Source organism: Bubalus bubalis, chromosome 20, assembly GCF_019923935.1.
Source record: "Bubalus bubalis isolate 160015118507 breed Murrah chromosome 20, NDDB_SH_1, whole genome shotgun sequence".
In the NCBI taxonomy this organism is placed as follows: domain Eukaryota; kingdom Metazoa; phylum Chordata; class Mammalia; order Artiodactyla; family Bovidae; genus Bubalus; species Bubalus bubalis.
In genome coordinates this window covers 1,035,238-1,059,228 of record NC_059176.1, presented here as the reverse complement: position 1 = coordinate 1,059,228, position 23,991 = coordinate 1,035,238, and the positions used below count along the sequence as shown (strand labels likewise).

The 23,991-nt window shown below is 69.5% G+C and overlaps 1 protein-coding gene across 2 annotated transcripts; it reads right to left on the bottom strand.

The window, feature by feature from the left end:
- Positions 1–667: 667 nt before the first annotated feature.
- Positions 668–22,282, bottom strand: JAG2 (jagged canonical Notch ligand 2). Of its 2 annotated transcripts, XM_025277442.3 has the most exons (26): positions 22,217–22,282; positions 21,696–22,046; positions 14,494–14,551; positions 12,897–13,148; positions 12,639–12,699; positions 9,636–9,766; positions 9,379–9,498; positions 9,145–9,258; positions 8,826–8,939; positions 8,598–8,711; positions 8,472–8,518; positions 8,206–8,376; positions 7,214–7,364; positions 6,790–6,942; positions 6,603–6,716; positions 6,183–6,296; positions 5,975–6,088; positions 5,740–5,856; positions 5,278–5,305; positions 4,792–4,877; positions 4,317–4,430; positions 4,110–4,225; positions 3,587–3,835; positions 2,970–3,101; positions 2,157–2,313; positions 668–1,899 (listed from the first exon to the last, which is right to left on the bottom strand). In XM_025277442.3, the coding sequence occupies exons 1-26, from the start codon at positions 22,280–22,282 to the stop codon at positions 1,424–1,426; spliced, it is 3,720 nt and encodes a 1,239-aa protein (XP_025133227.1). In that variant the 3' UTR covers positions 668–1,423. The 2 variants fall into 2 exon arrangements, with proteins under 2 accessions (XP_025133227.1, XP_025133228.1); XM_025277443.3 differs by lacking the exon at positions 8,598–8,711.
- Positions 22,283–23,991: the final 1,709 nt, after the last annotated feature.

Below are 23,991 nucleotides of genomic sequence, written 5' to 3'. Positions count from 1 at the left end.
GCCCCTGCCAGCTCTGCCCCAGGGGCTGGGGCGCCCCACGGGCCAGGGTCTGGGCTGCGGTCTGTGTGCTGGCTTGGGCACTCACTCATGAGGAGTAGAGCACTCCGGGACAAAAGGCGCTGGCGTGGTTTCTCCCAGGAACCTGGAGTCCCGAGTTACATAAACACAGTGGAAAAGGAGCCTGGAAGCTGGCTATCTGGTGGCGCGAGTGCTCCGCGAGCATGAGCTGGTGTAAACCGTGACACGGTGAGCAGCTCACCGTCGGGCACGGAGCCAGCCCGGCCCACTGCCCCGAGGCCGTGGGCCGAGGCTCGATTTGCCCAGCCTTCGGAGCCAGGAGTCACGGCTTTGCCCTTGGGCTGTCAAACTTTGACTTCATTCCTTGAAATCCTGACAGCGCTTCATTGCTAAGCGACTTGACACCATTGACAAAGCTCTTTCCACGTGTTCTCAGCTCAGACCAGAGGCAAAGCGCCTCCGTAGCCCCATTTCCAACAAGGAATCTGTCAACAGCATGGACACCCATGTGTTCACAGACGTGGGGGACCCAAGGGGCCCCGGGGTAGGGGTCCCTGGCGTGGCCCGCACCCCGCCCCCCGCTTCCCGGCCCCCATCCCACTCTGCATAACAAAGGAACAGCACCTAAAGAACAAGGGAGGCCAAAACGTTTAAGTTATTAAATCAAATATACAGAGTGATTCATTTAATATGTACATATGTACAGAAATGCACTTTCACGAGGAGGGGCGGCCGGGGCCGGCGGGTGGGCAGCAGCCGGGTGCCCGCGGCAGACGTTGACAATCGCGAGGGAGTCTGTGAGAAGGCACTTGTCACAAGCGTCAGGACTGCCGCCCGGGGGACGGAGCAGTCAGGAAGGGCACTTCTGAAAGCACAGTTGAGAGATCTCTGGAGCGAGCGTCGCGGGCAGCGCAGGCGAGGACGGCGGGCCAGAGGGGTGGGTCTGCCCGCGGCCTCAGGCCATGCCGCCCGCCACGGGCCCCACTGGCCACCCCCAGCCCCACTGCCACCGCAGGCGCCCCCGACAGCCGCGGGCCACGCCGGACGCCGCGGGTCCCACCGGCTCTTTGGCCTGGAGCCACAGCGAACCCAGATGAGGAATAAAGGAAGATTCTGTAAACAGCGCACCACCTCTGGGACAGACGTCCACGGACCTGGGGAGGACAGGCCTCCTCACTGTCTCCTGCCACACACACGCGTGCGGCACCCGGGAACGTTACAAAAATAGCAACTCTCCAAGAATACGCCGTTGTTTTCCGCCTGACACTCACCGAATAATTTATACAAGGCTAAAGAAACGTAGAAAATAAACATTTGTTTTTTTGCTTTTGGTGTTTTTTCTTTTTTACACAAAATAAACTATGCACGGCCTCGGCCTCCCTTGGCCGGCGGGCAGCCTGGCACCCTACTCCCGGCCGGCGCGGCGGGCAGTGCTCATGCCCCCAAGCGTGCGGTTGTCCACCTTGGGGCCTGAGGCCCAACGGGCCGGCCGCCCGGGCGAACGGCCGGGGTCTTTGGTGAACTTGTGCGCGAGGAACTTCTCGGCCTCGGGGGACTCGTCCTCCCCACGGCCCGGCTCCTCATCTTCCTCGTCCTCGCCGGCGCCCGCCGGCCCGGGCAGCGCCTCGCCCACCCTGCGCGGGGGTGGCGTGAAGTTCTTGCAGGGGAACAGCGCGTCCTTGGGGCCGCCGGGGCCACCCGGCCGCTCGATGGGGTTGCGGATGGGGTTGAGTGGGGCCCACTGGTTGTTGGGGCCCTCCTCCCGTGGCAGCCGGCTCCTCTCCCGCTCTTTCCTGCGCTTGCGCATCCACCACACGCAGACGACCACGCATGCCAGACACAGCACGCTGAACACGCCGCACAGCACCATCACCAGCAGACCTGGGGCGGGGGCACCCAGACGTCAGAGGGCCAGACGCCCAGTCCTTCGGCTCGTGGGGATGGGCAGGGCCCCAGGATCGGGGCTAGGAGGTGGGCTGGGCTGGGAAAGCTTCGCTGGCAGGTGCAGGGGAGCTGCCGCGTCCCCGGGGCTGGTCGGCCCTGGGGCAGGGCGGGCAGAAGCTGCAGGCCCACCCCTCCAAGCCCAAAGGAACCCCACTGCTCACCCTGGGCCCAAGCGGCGTGCCCCTCCTGCTCACCTGTGGAGGACCTGCCCACAACGACCGTCTCCACCTTCACCTCCGTGACGGCCAGCAGCAGCGAGCTGTTCCCCCGCTGCGTGATGGCGGCCACGATGGCGTGCGCCGCGCTCTGGATCAGGGTGCTGTCCGGCAAGTCTCGGGCCGGGCTGAAGGACTGTGGCAGAGAACAGTGCTGAGGGGCCGCCTGTGCACTCAGCTGGGCAGCGGGAGGCCTGTGACCCTCCCCCGCCACTGCGGCAGCAGCTGGGACAGCGGCCCGGCCCTGCGTGCAGCCCCGGGGAGTGCGAGACTCCTGCTCTGGCTGGCCGGTCCGGGCAGTGGTGAGGAGGGGCGGAGACCCTGCGGCCCCATAGCACGGCTGTCTTTGAGCAGCATCAGGGGCTGGGGGCCTGGGGCCCTGGAGGAGGCTCACTGGAGGAGAGCTCTGCCAGAGGCTGGAGGTGCCCTATGCTGGGCAGGCTGTGGGGAGGTGGCCACGGCCTGGTCTGCACTCCCACAGACCCCGCTGTACCTCGGCCCTTCAGGTGGGTCCCAGCCCCAGCCGGCCACTCCTGGAGTCCTGAGAGGGCCACAAACCCGCCGCTGCCCTGATGCTGGCCCAAGTCACCTCCACCATGCAGCCCCTACCACGCCAACACCAGCACCCAGGGAAACCCCCTGCCCGTCCCCCTTCTCTCCCCGCGCGTCCCAGCCACAGCCTCGCCCGACCCCCAAGATGCCGACTTACACCCCATCTAGGAGCACATTCACAGTGGGACCCGCAGTGGGGCGGGTGCGGAACAAAGGTGGCCGCCCTCCGGCCGCACTCACCAAGGCCACCTCCACCGCGCTGGCCTCCGAGGGCGGCCGGTCGCAGAGCAGGACAAGCAGGCGGTCCCGGGCCGCGGCCCTTGTGGCCGGCAGAGCACGGATGCCAGAGCAGACGGTGCCCACAGTGGTGCCCTGCCGGGTGGGCAGCACATGAGCAGCGGGCTGCGACCGCGGCCCCAAGGGGGTCTGCCTCTCAGTGTGCGGTGGGACGCCACGACAGCCTGTCTGGGGGAGCAAGGGCCCTGGCTTCCCATGGCGGTCCGCAGCCCCACCCAGAACCCAGACGGCCTCCGTGGCCAGGGCCGGTACTGAGACCAGAAGGCCTTATGGGCAGAGATGAGGGCGGGGTGAGAATGCCCACGGAGCCGCGGGCTGGCCCCGCCCTCCCGGGAAGGCCACCTGCAGCCCAGGTCCTGGGAACAACTGGATGAGTGGGCATCTCGGCCCGGGCCGGCCCCTCCCAGCCACCCCGAGCCCAACGCTCCATCTCATCCGACCACATGCAGGCACGGGGCCGGGCGGCCAGCAGGGGTCTCGAGCCGTCTGAGTGGCCACAGGAAGGAGGCCAGCAGTCAGGGCCCTGCTCGCTGGTGGTGTCCAGGGGGCGGGCAGCTCACCTGAGGCACCTGATCACGGTTGAAACGCAGGGTGAGGCGGGCACAGTTGTTGTCCAGATGGCCGGAGCGCGGCTGGCATGGGGTGCTGGGCAGCATGGGCTCCTCTGCACTACACGCCCCCCAGGCCGCGCAGGGTGGCTGCAGACACTGGCCCGGGGCCTTCTCCAGGCACTGCTGCCCCGGCGGGCACTGGGCGCTCAGGGCATCCGGCCGGCCAGCCAGCAGGCAGGGCTTCTGGCCGCACCACACCTGGGGCCACATGGACGGGACCCACAGACAGACCCGGACGGCACCACGTGGGAGGAAACACGCCGCTGGTCATGAGTCCGTGGATAGAGCGCCCCCTACCCCCAGGGCCCCCACGGTGAAGGAGGCTAGCAGAGTAGGGCGGCCCACGTCTTCTGGGGCCAGGTTCGCCTGTCTCCCTCCCCCCACATCCTCCCGGGGTGAGCAACAGGGTCGGGGGTGAATGATGGGGACCGCAGGGCAGTGGGCGCACAGGGCGGGTGGAGCGGCCGCACACCTTGCTGCAGTCTCGGTGGCCATCCAGGCAGCGGCAGCTGTTGCACTCTTCCACCCACGAGCTCCCGTGAGGGAAGGGCACGCCCTGCGACCAGCAGGACCTCCCGAACACGACCACTGTGGGTGGGAGAAGTGGGGCACATGGAGAGAAGGCTCCCCCGGAGCCCCCAGCCTGAGCGTGGCCTCGCCAGCGGCATCCCCCACCTACCCTCCTGGCACCGCAGGCCAGATCGGCCAGGTGGGCAGCTGCAGCGGTAGCCATTGATTTCATCCACACACGTGGCCCCGTAGGCACAGGGTGAGGACTGGCACTCGTCGATGTCTGCGGGAGAGGAGCCGGGCGCAGCGTCAGCGAGGCAGCGGCCTGGGCAGCAGGGCCCGTGCAGAAGGAGCAGCCCCGGCCAGCCTGGGCCCCGGGGGCCCCTGAGCTGGGCCTGAGACCGCCGTCACCGTCACCATCTGCCTCTAGGAGCTAATGGCCAACCCAACCTGGGTCTGCCCCTGGCGGGGTGCCCCCCCAGCCACTGTTGGTGGGAAGCAAACAGCAGAACCGAGGCTCAGACAGAGGGGAGAAGCGGCTGTGACCACACTGCGCCCTGAGGTCTGCGGATGCAAACAACCCCAACAGCTTCCAGAGCGGGAACCCCGTAACCCCACCCGGGGTGGGGACCCAAGCCCCTCACTGATGCGGCAGTCGGGACCCGCAAAGCCAGGCGCACACTCGCAGCGGAACCAGTTGACGCCGTCCACGCAGACACCACCGTTGTAGCTGCAGAAGAGACGGCAAGGGTCGGGGGGCCCAGGCAGACCAGCCCGTCAGCCGGCCCACCACCAGGGGTCAGGGGGGCCCAGGCAGACCAGCCCGTCAGCCGGCCCACCACCGGGGGTCGGGGGGTCCAGGCAGACCAGCCCGTCAGCCAGCCCACCACCGGGGGTCGGGGGGCCCAGGCAGACCAGCCCGTCAGCCGGCCCACCACCGGGGGTCAGGGGGGCCCAGGCAGACCAGCCCGTCAGCCGGCCCACCACCGGGGGTCAGGGGGGCCCAGGCAGACCAGCCCGTCAGCCGGCCCACCACCGGGGGTCGGGGGGTCCAGGCAGACCAGCCCGTCAGCCAGCCCACCACCAGGGGTCGGGGGGCCCAGGCAGACCAGCCCACCACCACCACTCACCAGGGCAGGGGGTTGCAATCGTTGGTATCTGCATTTGAGGAGAGAGAGGACGGTGAGCCTGGCACTCCCCACCCGGGCACCTGTCCATGCCGGGTTGGGGGCACCCCAGGTACGCGGGGAGGGCAGGCAGATACCGCACTGTCTACACCAGCCCGCCACGCCCAGGCTGGAGGATGTGGGGCCAGGGTAGCTCTGGGAGGACAGCCCGTCCTGGAGGCCCACGCGGAAAATGGACTGTGTGAGCAAGACAGTGGCTGGCCGGAGACGCGCAAGGGCCAGCACCGGCGGGAGGAAGCTCAGGGGAGTCAGAGGGGTTCAACCAGGCTTCCGCGGCCAAGCACAAGGAGTGGGTCGATGGGGCAGAGTCGGGGTGGGGGCAGGACCAGGAAGCAGGGGACAGGGTGGGCCCACACCAGCCCACGCCCACAGCCGCCCCCTGGTGCCGCCAACCCCCGAGCTCACTATGGGTGCAGGTGCGGCCCTCCCAGCCGTCCCGGCAGATGCAGGAGAAGGAGTCCCCACTGCCCACGCAGGTACCCCCGTTCACACAGGGGTTGGGCAGGCAGCTGCTGTTCTTGGCTGCAAAGGAGTCAGAGAAGGAGAGCAGAAAGAGAAGGAAGAGCTCTCACCTGAGCCAGGCCGGGGCCCCCACCCCAGGCCTCGGCCCACACGGCACAGGCACGCCCCGGCGCCTCACCGACAGTGCACGTGCTGCCCTTCCAGCCCGGGGCGCAGGCGCAGCGGAAGGCGTCCCCGCTGTCGTAGCACGTGCCGCCGTTGCTGCACGTGTAGGCGTCGCACTGGAACTCACCTGCAGGCACACGGCCACTCAGAGGCTGCCCGGAGCAGCGGGCGGCACCCTGGCAGACATGCACCCCGAGTGGCAGGGCGTGGTGGGCACTCACGCGAGTGGCAAGTCTTGCCCTTCCAGCCATCGTCGCACACGCAGTAGAAGTCGTTGACCAGGTCGAAGCAGCGACCGCGGCTGTGGCAGGGATCGGGGAGGCAGTCGTTGGGATCTGGGGGCGAGGACGCCGGTCAGCGGGGGGTCCCCGGCGTTCACGGAGGGCTGCCCGGAGGAGGCGGCACCGGGGTGGGCCAGGGAGCGGCAGAGGGGCGGGGAGGGAGCGTGTGTACCCCTCTGCCCGCCTCCTCTACGTGCCGCATCCCAGTCAGCGGCTCAACACATGGAGCCAGGCCTGCGCAGGGCATGGGTCGCGGGACGCGGGGCGGGGTGCGGTGCGGCACGGGCGTGGGGCGTGGCGAGCTCAGCACCGGGAGGCACAGGCCCTGTGGCCGAGAGGGGGGCAGCGTGGCCCACTCACTGGTGTCACAGAGCTCGCCCTCCCAGCCGCTGGGGCAGAAGCAGCGGAAGGCGTCCACCTCGTCGATGCAGGTGCCCCCGTTGCGGCACGGCTGGCCCAGGCAGTCGTCGATGTCTGCGGGAGGCGAGTGTGAGATGGGGCCCCAGGTGGCCCGGCCCCCTCCCGGCCCTGGTCCACGGCTACTCACTCTCGTGGCAGTAGGTGCCCGTGAAGCCGCTGTCGCAGACACAGGAGAAGTTGCCCCCGGGCTGGCTGATGCAGTGTCCGTGGGGGCCGCACACGCCAGAGGGGCCCATGCCAGCCACCCTGGTCCCTGCCTCAAACCCGCAGCCATCGACCACTGCCGCAGAGACAAAAGGGGGTCAGCCCTACCTCTGCAGGACACGGCCACCCCTCGCCACAGCCCCACTCCTTCGGGCCCAGCCCACACTGCACCCATCCCTTTAGGCCCTGCCCCTGCTGCACACAGGCCTGCAGGCCCCGCCCACCGCACCCACCATTGCAGGCCCCGCCCACAATGCACTCACCTCTACAAGTCCCGCCCACTGCACCCTTTCCTGCAGACCCCGCCCACAGCGCCCACTCCTGCAGGCCCCGCCCACCGCACCCACCCCTGCAGGCCCCGCCAGGACAGGGCGCCCGGGGCTCAGAGCAATTCTTGCCGCCCATGTCATCCGGGCAGGCGCAGTAGTAGTCCCCCTCCAGGTTGTAGCACCGGGCCCCGTTCTGGCAGGGGCTTGGCTCACAGAAGTCGATGTCCACCTGCGGGGTGGGGACAGCCATGAGGGTGCTGCTGGCACCGGACAATGGGCCCGGGCTCATGTCCCTACACGCAGCCCCTACGAGCGGTCCCTGAGACCCAGGTCCACTCAGACCAGCCAGCCAGGCCTCTGCGGCCGGAGCCTGGAGGACGGCCCAGCTCAGCCTGTCTGGACCCCTGGCTGGACGGAAACACCTGGGTGGGCCAGGCCCCGCCCCCCGCCCCGCCCCGGGGCAGCCCTCTTCCGCGGCCTCCCGGGGCAGCATCCGGCCTTCGCCCCTCCCACTGGCAGGAAGGCCAGCTCCCGGCCACCCCTCCAGCCTCCACCGCTGCCGTGAGCCCCAGCTGTGGGTCCTTCTGAAGAACCACCCCAGGCTCCAGGGCACAAGACAGGATCTGGTGCTCACACCCCGCAGCTCACTCCTCTCCCGGGTAAAGACAAAGCAGGTCAGCGGGGGTGGAAGAGTGAGCCTCTACTCGTCAGACCGGAGAGTGACACCCCCAGCCCGCCCCAAGGCCCCTCTTTCAGGGGCGTGCAAACTCCACCCCATCACGGCCACCTACCCTGCATCCGCAGTGAGAATCAGCCAAGGCACAGGGTAGCCAGTGGACCCGCCAGGCCTCCGGGCCACCCCACCAGGAGGGGCTGGTCCTGACAAGCCGGGACCCTACGCCTCTCCCCCGGCCCTGCCCAGCCAGGACTCTGGGGCTGGGGTCTTGGTCTAGTATTGAGCCTAGGACATACTGCAGGGCCAACCCCCACTGTGGCCCCTCCTGGCCACTCGATGGGCCACCCGTGGCAGCCACTGGGACCGAGGGGCAGGCAGCACGCGTAGGCCTCACCTCGCAGAGCGGCCCTGAGAAGCCCTGGGGGCAGTGACAGCGGAAACCGTCGACCAGGTCCTCACAGAGGCCCCCGTGGCAGGGGCTGCTGGCACACTCATCCAGCTGGTGCTCGCAGTGCCGGCCCCCGAAGCCCCGTGGACACACACACTGGTAGCCGTTCACCAGGTCCTGGGGAGGTGCGGGGCGTGGGGTGAGCCTCCCGAAGCCGCCCTCAGGCACCTGCGGCCCAACGCCTGCCCCCCCGCAAAGTGTGCAGGCCTCACCTTGCAAGTGCCGCCGTGCTGACACTGGCCCCGACAGTCGTCGACGTCTGCGGGCAGAGGCGCAGGTCACAGCGGGCCCTCCCTGCCCCCAGCCCTGCCCCCTGCGGCCCGCCCGCCCATACTGACTGATGTGGCAGTTGGCGCCCTTCCAGCCCGGGAGGCAATCACAGTAATAGCCACCAATCAGGTTTTTGCAAGAAAAAGCATTAAGGCACGGCTTCCCTTCACACTCATTGGCGTCTGTGAACGAGACAAGGGGGGCGATGGGCCCGCAGCCCTGGCAGCACACGCAGCAGCCGCCGCAAGCACAGCGCACAGCCATGCACACACGCCCCGGCCCGCGGGACCCCTTACCCAGCTGGCAGGTGGCCCCCACCCACTGCTCCGGACACACGCACTCAAAGCCGTCCACCTGGTCCACGCACGTGCCCCCTGCCGCACACGGGTTGGAGGCACACTCGTCGATGTCTGCGGAGCCAGGGGGAGGAGCAGGGATGATCGCAGGGTGGAGGAGGGGGCAGCTGGCCCTCAGGAAGGAGCGTGAGCACCCGGGTCTTCCCCTCGCTCCTCTCCAACCCCAGCCCCACGGGGATGGGCCGCCTCGCCCCCACCCACCCTCCTGAGCCTGGGAATGCAGGCTGGGGCCCCCAGAAGCCCTGGAGCAGGCTCTCACCCAGCGCACAGGTGGGCCCGCTCCAGCCCGACGGGCAGTGGCACTCGAAGCCCGAGGGCACCTCGTGGCAGGAGCCCCCGTTGGCACACGGGTTGGAGGCGCAGGCGTGCTCGGCTGCATGGGGAACCACAGGGGTGGGTGTGGCGGCCAGGCCCCACCTTCCACAAGGGCCCCCCCGGCCCCCGCTGCACTCAGGCCAGAGGAGTGGGTCCAGCCGTGGCCGCCCTGACGTACCCCGCTCACAGTTCTTGCCCGAGTAGCCGTCAGGGCAGGCGCAGCGGTACTGGTCAGGCTCCGCGTTGATGCACGTGCCCCCGTTGGCGCAGGGGTGGTGGCTGCCGCAGTAGTTCAGGTCTGGGGGTAGATGGTGCTCAGGGCACAGGCCTCGGCCCTCACGCTGCCCCCGCGGCAGGCCGCCGCCCCCGCACCTTTGTTGCACAGCAGGCCACCCCTCACGCCCACCTCCCGCGGCAGGCCGCCGCCCCCTGCACCTTTGTTGCACAGCAGGCCGCCCCAGTTGGTCTCACAGGTGCATTGCCAGGGCTCCACGCAGCTGCCGTGCACGCAGCCGGGGTATGGGACGCACTCGTCACAGAACCTGCCCTGCCAGCCGTAGCTACACCTGGGGAAGGCAGAGGGCCGGGAGGCCCCGCGTGTGACCGCAGACCCCGCAAGCGGGGACCACGCCCAGGGTGGCGTGGGGACACGGCACAGCGTCACGTGGGCCCCCGGGGCCAGCGGCCGCAGCCTTTGAACCAGAGCGGCCCCGCCCGCACATCACGGGCAGTCCCGGCCGCTGGCCGCGCACGGTCAGCCGCAGCTGTCCAGTCACTCCTCCTGGAGCTATTTTGGGACACAGCCGGAGCGGGGCCCCCAGAGAAGGCGCCAGGCAAGGAAGGCTCTGCTGGGACCCCGGGAATGAGAGGGCCAGGTGCTGCCAGGGCCGGCAGGCCAGCGGGCACAGGCCTCCTGCCACCGGGAACCCTGGGCACAGCCCGCGACCTCGCCTGTGACTCAGAGGCGGTCACTCTCTCCACGAGGCCCCAGCAGGGACGCGTCTCACAGACAGGGACGCTGAGGCCCGTGGGCTGTCCCAGGCCAGCCCCGTGAGAGGCCAGATCCAGGGCACTTCCTGACCCGGGAGGAATCACCCGCTCCCTGGCCTCGAGAGCGCTCTGGGCTCTCAGGCCATAACCCCAGGAGCCAGCTCTGCCCGTGCTGTGGGCCAGCATCCTCTCCGGGAAGTCCTTCAGGAGGAGACGCAGAGGGACACCCCGGCCATCAGCACCGCCCCCTCGAGAGCCCAGAGCCCCAGGGAGAGAGGCCAGCACCCTGTGCTCAACGCCCCGGGGCCCACCCCGACGGGACCCCCAAGGGGACCCCCCCTAGCACTCAAGGGTCCTGTGGGATGGGGTGACGTCCACACCACCGCCCATCATGTGGATTTATTTTTGTAAAAGGGAAGAGGCACGGCCCTTCCTGGGCTGCCCCCGACCCCCCGGCACCCAGAAGGGACGCTGGTGGTGCAGAACAGGGAACCGAGGCTGCCGAGAGGGACTCGGCTGGCCAGATGCGCATGTGGGACGGGGGACGCCAGCCCGGGCCCCCCTCCAGGTGAGAGGGGTCCCCCGGGCGTGCTCTCAGCCCTGGGTGGGGCCACCTCTTCAGGTCCCCATGGCCCCGGCTTTCCTGGCCTGCGGCTCCAGCAGCTCGGGGAGGAGGCGGCAGGAAGGCACGGCCATCTCCGCGGCATCCGGTGGGGGTTGTCCTGAAACCTGAGCCCAGGGCCACCAGCAGCAGCTGGGCCTCACCCACGGGGCCAGAGGGAGGCGAGCAGGGCTCACCTAGGGCCCTGTCCGGGGAGCCCGGCGCCCCCCCCACCGCCTTCCCGCAGGGCCCACGTGGGGAGTGGAGCACCAGCCTCCCCCCTGCCCGCCCCGGTCACTGGCCACCCGGGGCCAACGGCTCAGCCCCAAGAGCTCGGTGCCAAGGGCTGGGCCGGGCCCCAGCCCTGCTGCGCTCACAACCCAGCAGGGACGGTCTGCCGGACTCCGGGGCTCACGCCCGGGTCAGAGGGCAGGGCTGCTGGAGAGGCCTGCGCCAGGCAGACAGCAGCCCTGCACCCCGTCTCCCACACGGAGGGTGCTCCTGGGGTGCCTGCCCCTTGAGACGGGAGCCCGCCATGGGCCAGGCCCCCAGACATCTCTCAGCCCCGCTGCTCTGAGACCACCACTCAAATCAGCTCAAACCCGGCAGACAGAGTGAGTGACGCCCTAGACACAACCCCCGCCACCCTGACGCTGGGTCCCCGGGGAACCTGCCCACTTCCCTGCCCGGGACTGGAGGATTCACTCCACTTACCCCTTCCCAGGCCACAGCCACTGCAGGACGAACAGAGGGTGCCCCCATCCTGGCTCCCAAACACTGCCCTCCCAGCCAGAGTCAGCGGGGCAGTTACCAAACTTCCCTGCCCAGCGTCCTTATCGGAAAATGCACCCGCACCCCAGAGGGGATCCTGATGAGTCAGACCCAGAGTGGGGAGGAGGCTTCACTCACCCCCTGCTCCTCTGTCAACTGGCAGCCCCCCGAAGGGCTTCACCCCCAAGGGCGTCCGCCTGGTCCCCGGGGCCCAGCTCCCAGGCCATCGGCGAACTCCCGGCACCCACCTGGCTCCTGCCCTGTAGAGAGCCCCCCGGCCGCCCCCACCCCTTCTGGCCCCTGCTCCTCCCCACCCACCCCCGACCCCACTCAAGCCGGCAGCGATTCCACTGCCCCTCAGCCAAGGTCTGCGGCCCAGACCCCTGGCTCTCTGGTTCCCTCTGAACCCCCGCCAACCTGTCTGGGACCCCCTGCCCTGCCAGCTCCTTGCTGTCCACTGGCAGCAGCAGGAGCCGCAGCCGGCTCCCCCTGACCCGCCCGCCCTGGCTGTACGCACACGGCCCACATGCATCTCTAGCCAGGCCTCCTCCCACAAGCCCGGGCAGGGTGGGCAGCACCCCCACGACAGCAGCTGCCCTCCCGCCCGCTGCGCCTGGGGCTGCCCCGTCAGTGGCTCAGGGTGCCAAAGGCACGCGAGCCCCACGCTCCTGCCCCAGGACGCCCACGGGGGCGGCCCCCACACCCACACCGGACAGCAGCCTCTGCCTCCTGGCCCACCCCTGTGGGGCCTCCTGGCTGCCCCCAGGCCCCCAGGCCTCTCCCGTCCCCCACCTGTGAGCACCACCCTGCGCCACCTGGACCGTGCACTCCTGCCCCGGAGCGGCTCTCGGCCCAGACCAGCCCACCTGAGGTGCGGTACGTGAGGCGGCCCTGCCCACCCACGCTGGCCCGCGCCGCAGGGCACACTCGGGCTCCAAGAGCACGTGCAGCCTTCACCAACAGCGAGCCGCACACGAGCAGAGCCCATCCCACTCATGGGCTGTGTGCAGCCAACTGTGCGGGAGCGAGTGTGTGCACACTTGGGAGGCAAAGAGGAGCTGGCGCGGGGCACTCACCTGCACTCCCCGGGCACGGAGCACCCCCCGTGGAGCAGGTTGCATCCCTGTTTACACACGGCTGCGAACGGACAGAGCAAACAGACCCCTGCAGCGGCCACACACCGCCCCGCGGCCGTGACACAGGCTCTGGGGGCAGCCCCTCGCGTGGCCCCCCACCCTCCGCGGGGCCCCGTGCGTCCTCCACGAAGCCCCCACCTGGCCCTCCGCTGGCCTCCGCGATGCCCCCCAGCGCTCCCGTAGCCCCGCCCCGCTCACCCTCCTTGCACTCCTTGCCCATCCAGCCGTCCATGCAGGCCTTGTTGCCGTACTGGTCGCAGGTGTAGTGGCCAAAGAAGTCGTTGCGGGGCCGGCAGAACTTGTTGCAGGTGGGGCTGTAGTAGTTCTCGTCACAGCGCACTCGGATCTTCAGCTCCAGGTGCGCCACGTGGCCGCTGAAGTGCAGGCTCTTCCAGCGGTCCTCGGGGTTGATCATGCCCGCGTGTGACACCCGATCGATCAGCAGCTCCTCTTGGAGGGGGAGCGGCAGTCAGCCGGCATGGCCGCCGCCCCGCAGGAAGCGCAGGACCCGGGGCCTCCCGCTTGCGCCTGGGCCAGCCTGTCCTGCCCCTCGCGGCCCTGCCCCGCCCCGGGCTCTGCACGCTTCTCACGGCTGCAGTCACGGCCGCCCCATTCCCACAGGAGCCACGGCACTCACTGCCGCTGTGTCTCTAGACGAGCCTCCCTGGGCCCGAGACCACGGACCCGGCAACCCGAGGGCTGGGCCTCCCTCCAAGCCAAGCTGCTGCGTGGCCGGAGCTGGCAACCACGGTCACGGGGTCTCCCTACACACGTGTACCGGTTTAGGAGGTGGTGCAGTAAAAGGCTAAGGACCCTCACCCCACAGCCAGCTCCACTGACCGCTGCTCTCCGCCCGCCCCTCTGCGTTCCCATGGCATCTCCACTGCTGGGACCCAGCTTGGTCTAACCCAGCATCCAGCTGCCCACCTGACGCTGTCCAGACACAGCGCGTCCAAACAGCACTCCAGCCCGTCCCCACGACGGCCTCTCCGCCCCGCAGCCACCCGGTCAGCGGGCCCCGGGCCTCGACCTTCGGAGCGAGCAGAACCCCGCCCACCCCACAGGCCGCCCCTGGTCCCAGCACCCTGACTGCTACACAAAGCTCCCCACCTGTCTCCACCCTGGCCCTGCAACCCACCCTCCACGCGGCAGGCTGAGCAACCCGCCTCGGAGAAGAAGCCGGTGTCCTCACAGGAGCCACGCGGCCTCCACGAGCTGACCCTGGCCCGCTAACCTCATGGCAACCCCTCCCCTTCCCACAGGCCCTGGGCTGTTGGCACTGGCTGCTCCCTACCTGTCTGCGAGGAACCTCTGCCCACCACCACAGGCCCTGTGGACTCTGTGCAAGGCAGGCCAGTCAGCAGCTAGGCCTCCAAGGAGGCCCACCAAGCCCTTCACCAGGGCGGAGAGGGGCCCACACAGCCAGAGAGAGCTCTCGGCGGTGACCCACCCCACTGAGCCACGGCCAGGCCCCAGAAGACTGGCCTTGGGTCTGGGTATCAGCAGGAGGTCACGAGAACGCCAGGGACGGCCCAGGTGCGGGACCTTGAGGAGGATGCAGGCCCCCCGCCAGAACACAGGCGAAGCCAGGGCAGCACAAGCAAGTCCCGAGCGCAGCAGAGCGTCCTGGCGGCCAGGGCAAGAGGAGCAGAGACCTGCAGGGCAGAGGCGGCTCCCTGCCCGCTGTGTGCCTTCTGCCCCAGCAGGCAGAGGACCAGGAGCCTGGCTACGCGCGTCCCCGTGAGGAGGGAGGCCCTGTAGGCAGCCCCCCGGGGACCCTCAGGGGCTGACTCACCATCCGGGGTGGTATCGTTGTCCCAATCCCAGGCCTCCACGATGAGGGTGAAGGAGCGCTGTGGACATGAGGAGGGCGGGTCAGGATCCTCCGCCCACCCCAGCCGGCCCAGCCCTCTCCTCCATCTCGGCCCAGACCCCGAGATGACCCCCCAGAGCAGGGACGCTGCTCCTTCCAGCTCACAGAGACTCAGGGGCCTGGACTCCTGGCTCCTGCAGCCTGCCAGCCAGCAGACCAGGTCAGGCTGCAGAAGAGACAAAGTGACCCGCACAGGGCAGCGGACAGAGGGCAGGCACAGCCGAGCGGCCTCAGCCTGAGGTCCCCAGGTGGGCTGGGGCCAGAGGGGGTCGCGTGGGAGCCCAGGGTCCTCCAAGCCCACTGGGAGGGTCGATGCCCAGTCACCAGGCTGCGGGGCCAACCTGGGTGGCCCAAGCACTGGAGCTGCCGCGGGACACGGCGAGCTCATAGTGAAAGGGAACGCTGCTCAGTTGTGTCTCTTTGTGATCTTTGTGATCCCGTGGACTAGACAGTCCTGAAGTCTCCAGGCCAGAACACTGGAATGAGTAGCCATTCCCTTCTTCAGATCTTCCCAACCCAGGGATCGAACCCAGGTCTCCCACACTGCACGTGGATTCTTTACCAGCTGAGCCACCAGGGAAGCCCATAGTGAAGGTCCAGGAAAAGCGGCCCCACTTCACAGATGGGGAAACTAAGGCCCAGGGACGGCCTGAGGCAGCCTCAGCAGTGATCACTGCCCCCCACTGTCTGGCCCTGTGCCCCAGGCAAGGGATGCGGTGACAGGGTGGCATCACTGAGCAGCCCAGGACCACCCTCTGCCCTACCCCACCCCATGAAGACCACCAGGCGCAGGCAGCGACCCCCTCCCCACGCCCGCCCTGCCCGGGACCCCCTCACTTCCACAGCTGCCCCTGCCCAGAGCCCCCCTACCCCAGCAGCTGCCTCCTAACACCTCACCCCGACCAGAGAAGACGGGCAGGAAAGAAGACGCCATCGTCCACCCTTCTAAACCCCACCACCATGGGGCCAACCCCAGGCTGTGAATCCCATCCCCGAAGGTCCCCGAAACCCCTGCCTCCCTGCTCTCAGTGCTGGCCGCCAGGCCATCAGGCCTGGTCCAGGCTGCCCGCCTCCTTCAAGGGTCCCCAGCAGCCACCATGGCCTCCGCTCCCCCGTCCACAGGAGCCCCAAGCACCCTCAGAGCTCTGTCCACATCTCCCCCACTGCCCAGAGCCTTTCTGGGGCTGCCTGCAGCTCCCGCGCTCCCCACAGGCATCCAGCTTGACCCTGCCACGGAGCCCTTGCACACACGACGCCCTCCGTCTGCCTGGAATGACCCCTTGGGCCAGCCTTCCCCGGGTCAGTCCACTCCTGGGTGCAGCTGGAGCACCCAGCTCCTCCCCAGCAAGCACTCACTTCACCCATCCATCCACCCACCATCCACCCATCCATCCACCCACCCACCCATCCATCCATCCACCATCTACCCATCCATCCACCATCCACCTATCCATCCATCCATCCATCATCCATCCACTCACCCATCCATCCATTCACCCACCCACCCATCCACTCACCCACCCATCCATCCATCCATTCACCCACCCATCCATCCACCTACCCACCCACCCATCCGTCCATCCATCCACCATCCACCCACCCACCCATCCATCCACTCACCCACCCATCCATCCATCCACCCACCCACCCATCCATCCACCAATTCATCCATCTACCATCCATCCACTCACCCATCCACCCACCTACCCATCCACCATCCACCCACCCACCCATCCATCCACTCACCCACCCACCCATCCATCCATCCACCCACCCACCCATCCACCCAACCACCCACCCATCCATCCACTCACCCACCCACCCATCCATCCACCCACCCACCTACCCATCCATCCATCTACTCACCCATCCACCTACTTACCCATCCATCCATCTACCCACCCACCCATCCATCCACCATCCATCCACTCACCCATCCATCCATCCACCCACCTACCCATCCATCCACCCACCTACCCATCCATCCACTCACCCACCCATCCATCCATCCACCCACCCATCCATCCATCGACCCACCCACCCATCCATCCACCATCCATCCATCCACTCACCCATCCATCCACCCACCCACTCATCCATCCACCATCCACCCACCATCCACCCACTCACCCACCCATCCATCCTCCATCCATCCACCCACCCATCCAGCATGCACCAAGCACAGGCCTGCCTCTGGGGCAGTGGATGGGTGAGAAGCTGCTGTACTAAAGGGTGTCAGGGCAGGCTTTGGGGAAGGTGCTCGGGAGGAAGCATCCCAGGCAGGGGGACCACAGGCAGGGCCTTCGGCTGGAAGAGGAGCAATGCGGGGAGCGGGTCTCAGGGTCAGACTGCGGGGCCATGGCCCCTGTGCCACCTGTGGTGCCAGCGCTGAGCAGAGCGGGTAGCTGCCAGGTGGGTGTGAGTGAGGGCCAGGGGCTCCTGGGGCTTCAGCGGGCATCCTGGCCGCACGGGCCATGAGCGAGAGCATGGGAGGGGGCGGGGCAGGGCCCAGGGCTGGAGCCCTTGCAAGGCAGGTGGAGGAGCGCCCCGGCCCCAGGGTGCCCAGCCCACAGGGCGTGAGAGCCCACCTCCCGGCACCTGCGCAGGGAGCTCCTCCCAGCTCCCAGGAAACCCCATGCCAGCCACCCAGGTAGGGTTACCATCACTTTCACCAGCACCCGAGGCTCCGGTTACCTGCCCCTGAGGGGATGTGCGCCCGCCCGCCCGCCCACCCACAAGGGCCCCGCCGCCCGCCAGCTGGGCTCCTGCACCTGGGCGGCAGGGAGGCACCTGGGGAGAACCTGAGCTGGGGGGCAGGGCGCCAGGCCGGGCCTCCGCCTCCTCCCGGCTGGCCTCCAGGACTCAAGTCTCCTCTCTGCAAAGAGCAGCCTTCCGTCCCAGGGACAAGCCTCATGGGCCACGGGCTGGCCGGGCTCTGTGGACCCAAGACCCTACACAACAGGAGGGCCCCTGGCCAGTCGTAGCTGGGCTGCCAGCCTGCCTAACCTTGAGAGGCCCCCAGCCTGCTGGCCTTCTTCCCTCTTCCATAAAGCCCACCCCAACCTGCCTGCGCCAGAACCCCATCCTGACCGCGGTTCCTCCTGGCCCACCCCCAAGGCCAGGTCCCGACCCTGGTCCGACCCCCGGAAAGTACGACGGGCCGGCAGCCCCAGTGACACAGGGCACCCCAGATCCAGGAGGCAGCGCTGACTGCAGAGCCCGGGTCTGTGGGCCCCACCTGCTTCCTCTCCCGCAGACCCCGCATCCGAGCCCGGCCCCCCGTGGAGCAGAGCAGGATGCGGCGCCAGGAGCTCTCAGCGAAGATACGTTTCCTGAAACCTGAGCTTTGCAGAGGCCCAGGTCTCTGCCTCCATTGTCACCGCAGGGGAGTGGGGGGGGCGGCCACCTCTCCCCAAGCTGCTGGGCCCAGGGGGGCCATGGCAGGAGGACTGGACCGCAGGCTTCCCCACGGGAACCCGGACGCCCACGCTCCGCACCGGGGACCAGGCAGGCCGTGCCTGAGCGTGCCCAACCAGCCCACTGCAGCCAACAACACACAGCCTGCCAGCACTCATCACACGCACCGGGCAGGACCATGAAGTCTAAGATCAGATGGACCCTGGTCATACCAGGGTGCGTTGACGAGGCCTGGGGCCGCGGACCCTGGCTCAGGCCTGAGGATTACAAGCATCTGTCTCCACCAAGAAGCCCCTCGCTGGCCCAGGCCGCCCTCACCCAGACACGACCCCTGGGAGGGTCCCCGGAAGCCACAACTCCTCCAGAAGCCCCTGCCCAGACCCCCCAGTGACCTCCCCCTCTCCACAGTGGAGCCTCACTCTCAGCTCTGCCCCCTCAGGGCCCAGGGACAAAGCCCTAGCCTGTCTCTGAGTGCCCACTGGCTTGCACTGCCCATCTGGGTCCCCTCTTTGCCCAAGAGCCCCACCCTACAGCCCCAGTACCAACGCCTGGGCCAAGACCCCTGACATCCGAGGCAGGTGAGCCCCTGCTGAGCGGGACCCCTGGCCCCTGTCACAGGAAGGAAGGGAAAGTTAGCCCCCACACATACAAAAGAGGCAGCAGCCCTAGGCACCGCGCGGGGAAGGGGCCAGGGCCGCCTTCGCCCCACACCAGCCGCAGCTCCTCGGGGGGCAGGGAGCACCAGGAAGACACCATCTCACACCGTCAAGGACAGCCCCCAGGGGCAGACCCTGGCCCAGCCCACCGCGGAAAGGAGCTCATGCCAGCGTGCGCATCCCACCAGGCCTCGCCCTTGGACATGCAGGCCCTTCACTGGCCCAAGGCCCCCTGCCGACCCCTGAGCACAGCGCATGGGTCCCTGGTCCTCCTCTCACTCCAGCCTGGCCTTCCACAAGCCGCCGCAGCCCCCCCAGGCCAGCAGTCACCCCGCAGACCCACAGCGCATATACCAGGATGGGGCCTTAGACCTGGGGGCCAGATCCTGAGGTCTTGGAACCAGAATGTGAGCCAAGGAGGCAGGCATGGCCTCCGGCTGGGCAGCAGGCCCTCAGTCAGCGGGAGGCCCCAGGGCCACGCTGCGCCCCCATTGGCCAGGCCCCCCAGGCCCCCGTGAGCCCCCAGTAGCCACTGACTCACCCAGGGAGAGCACACACACACGTGATCAAACATGGCCTCCACCTTGTTGGCTACGAGCCAGCTGCCAGGGCCAACCGGGTGTCATCCATCTCCTGGGGACCGGTAGGACACGTGGGGGCATCCGTGGGGGGGATCAGGAGAGGAGGGGAAGCCCCACACCCAGACTGCCTGCACCTGCCCTCCCCTCCCCTCACCCAAGACCCTGGACACACCTCTGTCCAGAAACCTGAGCCCGAGTCCAACCTGAAACCACGCAGAGCAGACAACATGGGGACTCCAGGGCCCACGCGGCCAGGTACGGGTGCAGAGGGTCCCCCAGCCTCGCCTGGGGCACCAGGATAGAATGAGAAGGCAGTTGTGGGGGGGGGTCAGGACTGCCTGAGGGTCACTGGAAGGGCTGGAGAGTGCAGAGCCCAAAGTAGGTCCTCGTCCGCCCTCTCCAAAGCCAGGGCCAGGCGCAGGCCGGCTCCCCACACTCCTGGACCTCCAGCCATTTCCAAGGCCCTGTGCACACGACCTGCTCCAGGGTCCTGGACAGAAGCCCCTGCGCCCCGCCCTCTCACGTGAAGCTCCTGAGGCAGGGCCCAGCCCCCTCCTGAGTCCCCAGGGCCATAGTGGGCGCACCGTGTTCCAAACTCACGCCAGCTCACGGGATGGAGCTGGACTTGCAGGGGGCAGAGGTGGTGCAGCCCCAGGGCCGCTGCCGGCCGAGCGGAAATACCAGGGCACTGGCATCACTACACGGGCCATGGGCCCGGCAGCCAGGCCACGCTACCCGTGGGGAGGGGGAGACAGGAGCGGCCCCCCAAACGCACAGCTACCCCGCTGCCCCACCCTCACCACGAGCTGGGCCACCAGCCCCTCCTGGGTGCGCCCAGCAAAGTGGAGGGCGGGGACCTGGCCCAGCACCTGCCCCTGGTCTGCAGGCCCCTGCCTGGGAGACCCGGGCCTGCCCCGTCCCATTCCATGCCTGGCCGGCCGGTGGGACCAAGAACGCGAGGGACACGCGTCAGCCCGCCACATTCCTGCAAGGCCTCCCTGCCCCCACGCCCACGGCTGCCAACTCGAGCAGAAAACACATCCTCAGGTAGCGATTTCGAACCGCGCTGGCCCGAGCCCAAGCGCAGATGACAGGCTGCGGGCCCTGCTCAGACCTGCCTGCCGCCCGCTGCGGGGGCGAGGGGGCTGGGCTCATCCCAGCGCCCGGGGCCTCCCAGCCTGCCCCTGCCTCCCGCCTGTTCCACCCCAGGGACACGCTCCCCACCTGCAGCCTGGGGGTCCAGGGAGACTGCAGAGGCCCCAGGTACGTGGGGGCAGGGCTGTGGCCAGGGGTCAGGAAGCAGGGGGAGCGGGTAGCCATGAGGCCTCCTGGCCTAGGATACGATGAGGAGGAGTGCCAGCACGGGGCTCAGAGCTGGGGGGCGGGGGTGCGGTGGGGGGCCAACCTCCGCCTGGCCTCAACCCCCAGTCTCTTTCAGAACCACGGCACCAGGTGGGCATGTTCTTGTGGCCTCCCAGTGGCTGGCCGAGCCAGAGGTCCTTGGTCAGAAGGACAGTCCCTCAGTCAGCCTGGCACCCTGCTCTGGGCACTGTCCACACACAGACACACCCCAGGTGCCCGGACCTGCCTCTGCACCCTGAGACCCCACTTAGCAGGGGCCTCTCTCCTCCCTGCCCCCACCCAGTTCCCTGCACGCCCGCAGCACAAAGACCCGGGAGGCCAGGCTTCGGGCCACATCGGGCAGCAGGAGGCCTGGCCTGCCGCAGCCCCCACCCACCGGGGCCCAGGACAGCGCACTGAGATGGACCACATCCCTGCCGGCGTTCCCAGGTCCACGGCTCCTGTCTGACAGGCGGACCTCAAGCTCCTTCTCCAGAAAGAACAAACAAAACCCAAAATGCAAGACAGGAAGGTGCTTAACAGAGAATCACAGCACCAAGGCCCCTCGAGGCTGGCCCCCGGGGTCTGGACCAGCGGCAAAGGCTGTCACCAACCCACGAGCACGAAGTCCCTCGGCCCCCCGCCCGAGCAGCCCCCCACCCCCACCCATCCAGGAAACGGCAGGGCGGGCGCAGGCTGGCCGCGGGCCCGGGCGGCTCCGCCGGGGCCTGCCCCGGACCAGCCCCAGCACGCGCGGTGCACATGCCTGCGCGGCCTGCCCGGGCCCGAGGCGCCCGGCCGCGCCTCCGCACCCAGACAGACACGCGCAGGGCGACGCAGACACACGCCGCGGGCCGCCCCGCACGCGGGCCGCTGCCACCCCGCCGCGCTGAGACCCCCCGCGCGCCCACGTGGCCGGGCGCGGACCCCGGGGCAGGCGCCCCCTGCCGGTCCCGCCCCGCCGTGCCCGGGCGCGCGCGGCTCGCCCGCGGAGCCGGGGCCGCAGGTGCTGGGGAGCCGGGGGGGGGGGGGGGGGCGGGGGGGAGCCTGGAGGTCGGGGGGCCGGGGGGCGGCGGGCAGGGCGGGGCCGGGCGCCCGGAAAGGGCAGCGCGGGAGGAGCAGCACCTACCGGCCAGGCGAACTGGAACGGGATGACGACGAGCCCGGGGTCCTGGTCGCCGCCGGCCCGGGCCCGCGCCCGCGCCCGGTCCCCAGTCGCGCCCGCCGGCGGCAGGTAGAAGGAGTTGCCGCCCAGTACGGGCGTGGCGCCGTGGCCGTAGCTGCAGGGCCCCGTGGGCGTCACCTTGGCCTGGTACTCCTTGAGGCACACGCGCACGTACGTGTCGCACTCGTCGTGGCCGCAGCCCCCCGCGCGCGTCGTCCGGCCGCCGCCGTCGCAGCAGGCGCCGCTCAGCAGCTCCCCGTTGGCGTTCCGCAGCGCGCTCAGCTGCAGCTCGAAATAGCCCATGGGCCGCGCCGCCTAAAAATAAGGCGGAGGGACAGTGCGGGGAGGCGCGGGCCGGGGTCGCCCGCTGCGCGCCCCGCCCCCGCCCGCCGGGCCGCCCCGAGGGCTTCCGAACCGCGGCGCCTGCGGGCGGTGCCGCCGGCCCCGAGGGCGGCGCGGGGCGCCCCGTCCGTGCCCCTGCTCACCTGCACACAGAGCGCCAGCAGCAGCAGCAGCCGCCGGGGCAGGCGCCCCCGGCCCCGCGCCCGCATCGCCGCCGCGACCCCGCCCGCCGGCCCGCCGCCGCCGCCGCCCCTGCGCGCCGGGCCCCGGCCTCCCAGCGCCCGCGCGCCCGCCCGCCCTCCAAGCGCCGGCGGCAGCGGCAGCAGCAGAGGCGGCGGCGGCGGCGGCGGCGGGCGGGGTCGAGGCGGCGCCGCGCGGGCGCGGGCGGCGGGCGCGCGGGGGCGGCGGGCGCGCAGGGGCGGCGGCGCTCGGGCTCGCAGGCGGCGGCGCTCGGGCCCGACCCGGCTCCCTCCCGGAGGCGGCGGCGGCGGCGGCGGCAGCGGCTGCGGCGGCGGCGGCGGCGGCGGCGGCGGCGGCGGCGGCAGCAGCGCTCCGGGCCTCGGCTCTGCGCGCCCGCGCTGCGCTCGCCCGCAGCCGACAAGTTCGGGCCGAGACTGACAGCTCGCTCGCCCATTCGTCACCCGCCCACCTGCATATGCATGAGGGGGCGGGGCCGCGCCACGGGGTGGGGCGGGGGGGGGCCGGGGGCGCCCGGGATTTAAAGGCGGCGGAGGGCGCCTCCTGTCAGCGCCCGGGCCCGGCGCGCGCCTCGCGGGGCGCCCGGCGGCCGAGCGGCGGGGCCTCCGCTAGCGCCTCGGCCGGAGCCAGGAGAGCGGGACCCGGCGCCCCAACGCGGCTGCGCCTCGCCGGAGCCCCGCCGGGTCTCCGGAGCCAGGGGGTGGGGCGCCCCCTGAGGTCACCGCCGCGGTCCCCTCCCACCGGTGCGCCGCCGCCGCGCTCCTCGCGGTCCCAGGGAAGAGGCTGCCTCCTGCACAAATCAGGGCTCTATCCTACTTGGGGCGGGCGCGGCCCTACTACGCGCCCCCGCCCCCGGGAATATCTCCCCCGCCACTCCCGCCGCAGGGGGCGCTGCTCCCCTCGGACGCCCGCCCCACTGCCCGCGAGTCGGAAGCCACGGAACTAACGCTCTTCTGCGCGGCCCGTGTCCAGCTCTACTATGGTGGCAGAGGGGACATTCGAGGAACGTCCGGGATGGGGGTCGTGGTTTGGGCGCGGACGAGGAGGGTGCGAATAAAGGACGGTGGTGCAAGCCCCAAAGGACAAAGTGAAGGCCGCCCAGAGAGGCTGCGGCTGCTGTCCTGGTCGCCAGGCCCCCGTATCCCACCCCCTCATCGCCTTATTGCCCTCTCCTGGAGTAACCTCGCCTCATCTCCCCGGAGTCATGCCAAGGCTCCGGGTCTCCAAACACCTCCTCCTCTCCGCCAAACAGGGTCCCTTACCAGGCTGGAGATCACCTTGGCCGTTAGGGATACCAATTTGGTCCAAAGGGGTTTCCCCGCCCAACCCCGGTAGCAACTGGGCTTTCTTCCATCCCTGGCTCCTCCCGCAAATTTGCCTGCGGCCCTGGTTTCACTGCCCAGCCCAGGGGTCCAGCCCCCAGGAGCCTAAAGAGCTGGGCCTGACTGCTCCCTCCAAACACCCATCCTGACCTGAGCCCCTCTCTAGGTTGGGAGGGGGCAGGACACAAGCCAGGCCCCGCCATGCACAGCGACCCCCACCAAATAAGGGAATATGAGCGCTGTTTAGAGCCTTCCAGTTGCTTCCTGGGCAGCGGTTACCGCCTGTGGGGGCAGGGGGTTCGCGGACAGAGGCCCCCGCCCCCCTGCTCTGGCCCAAGGGCAGGGACGGAGTCCTGCAGGCCCCATCAGGGACGAGCGGCCCCTGCACCATCCCAGGG

Excerpts from the sequence above, each read along its gene's own strand:
- JAG2 (XM_025277442.3), bottom strand. The coding sequence starts at position 22,282 with ATGCGGGCGCGGGGCCGGGGGCGCCTGCCCCGGCGGCTGCTGCTGCTG. Across the intron at positions 8,940-9,144 it reads CGGGCCCACCTGTGCGCTGG|ACATCGACGAGTGTGCCTCC; the intron begins GTGAGAGCCTGC and ends CTGGCTCCGCAG. Across the intron at positions 7,365-8,205 it reads TCTCAGGGCCGCTCTGCGAG|GTGGACATCGACTTCTGTGA; the intron begins GTGAGGCCTACG and ends CCCACCCCGCAG.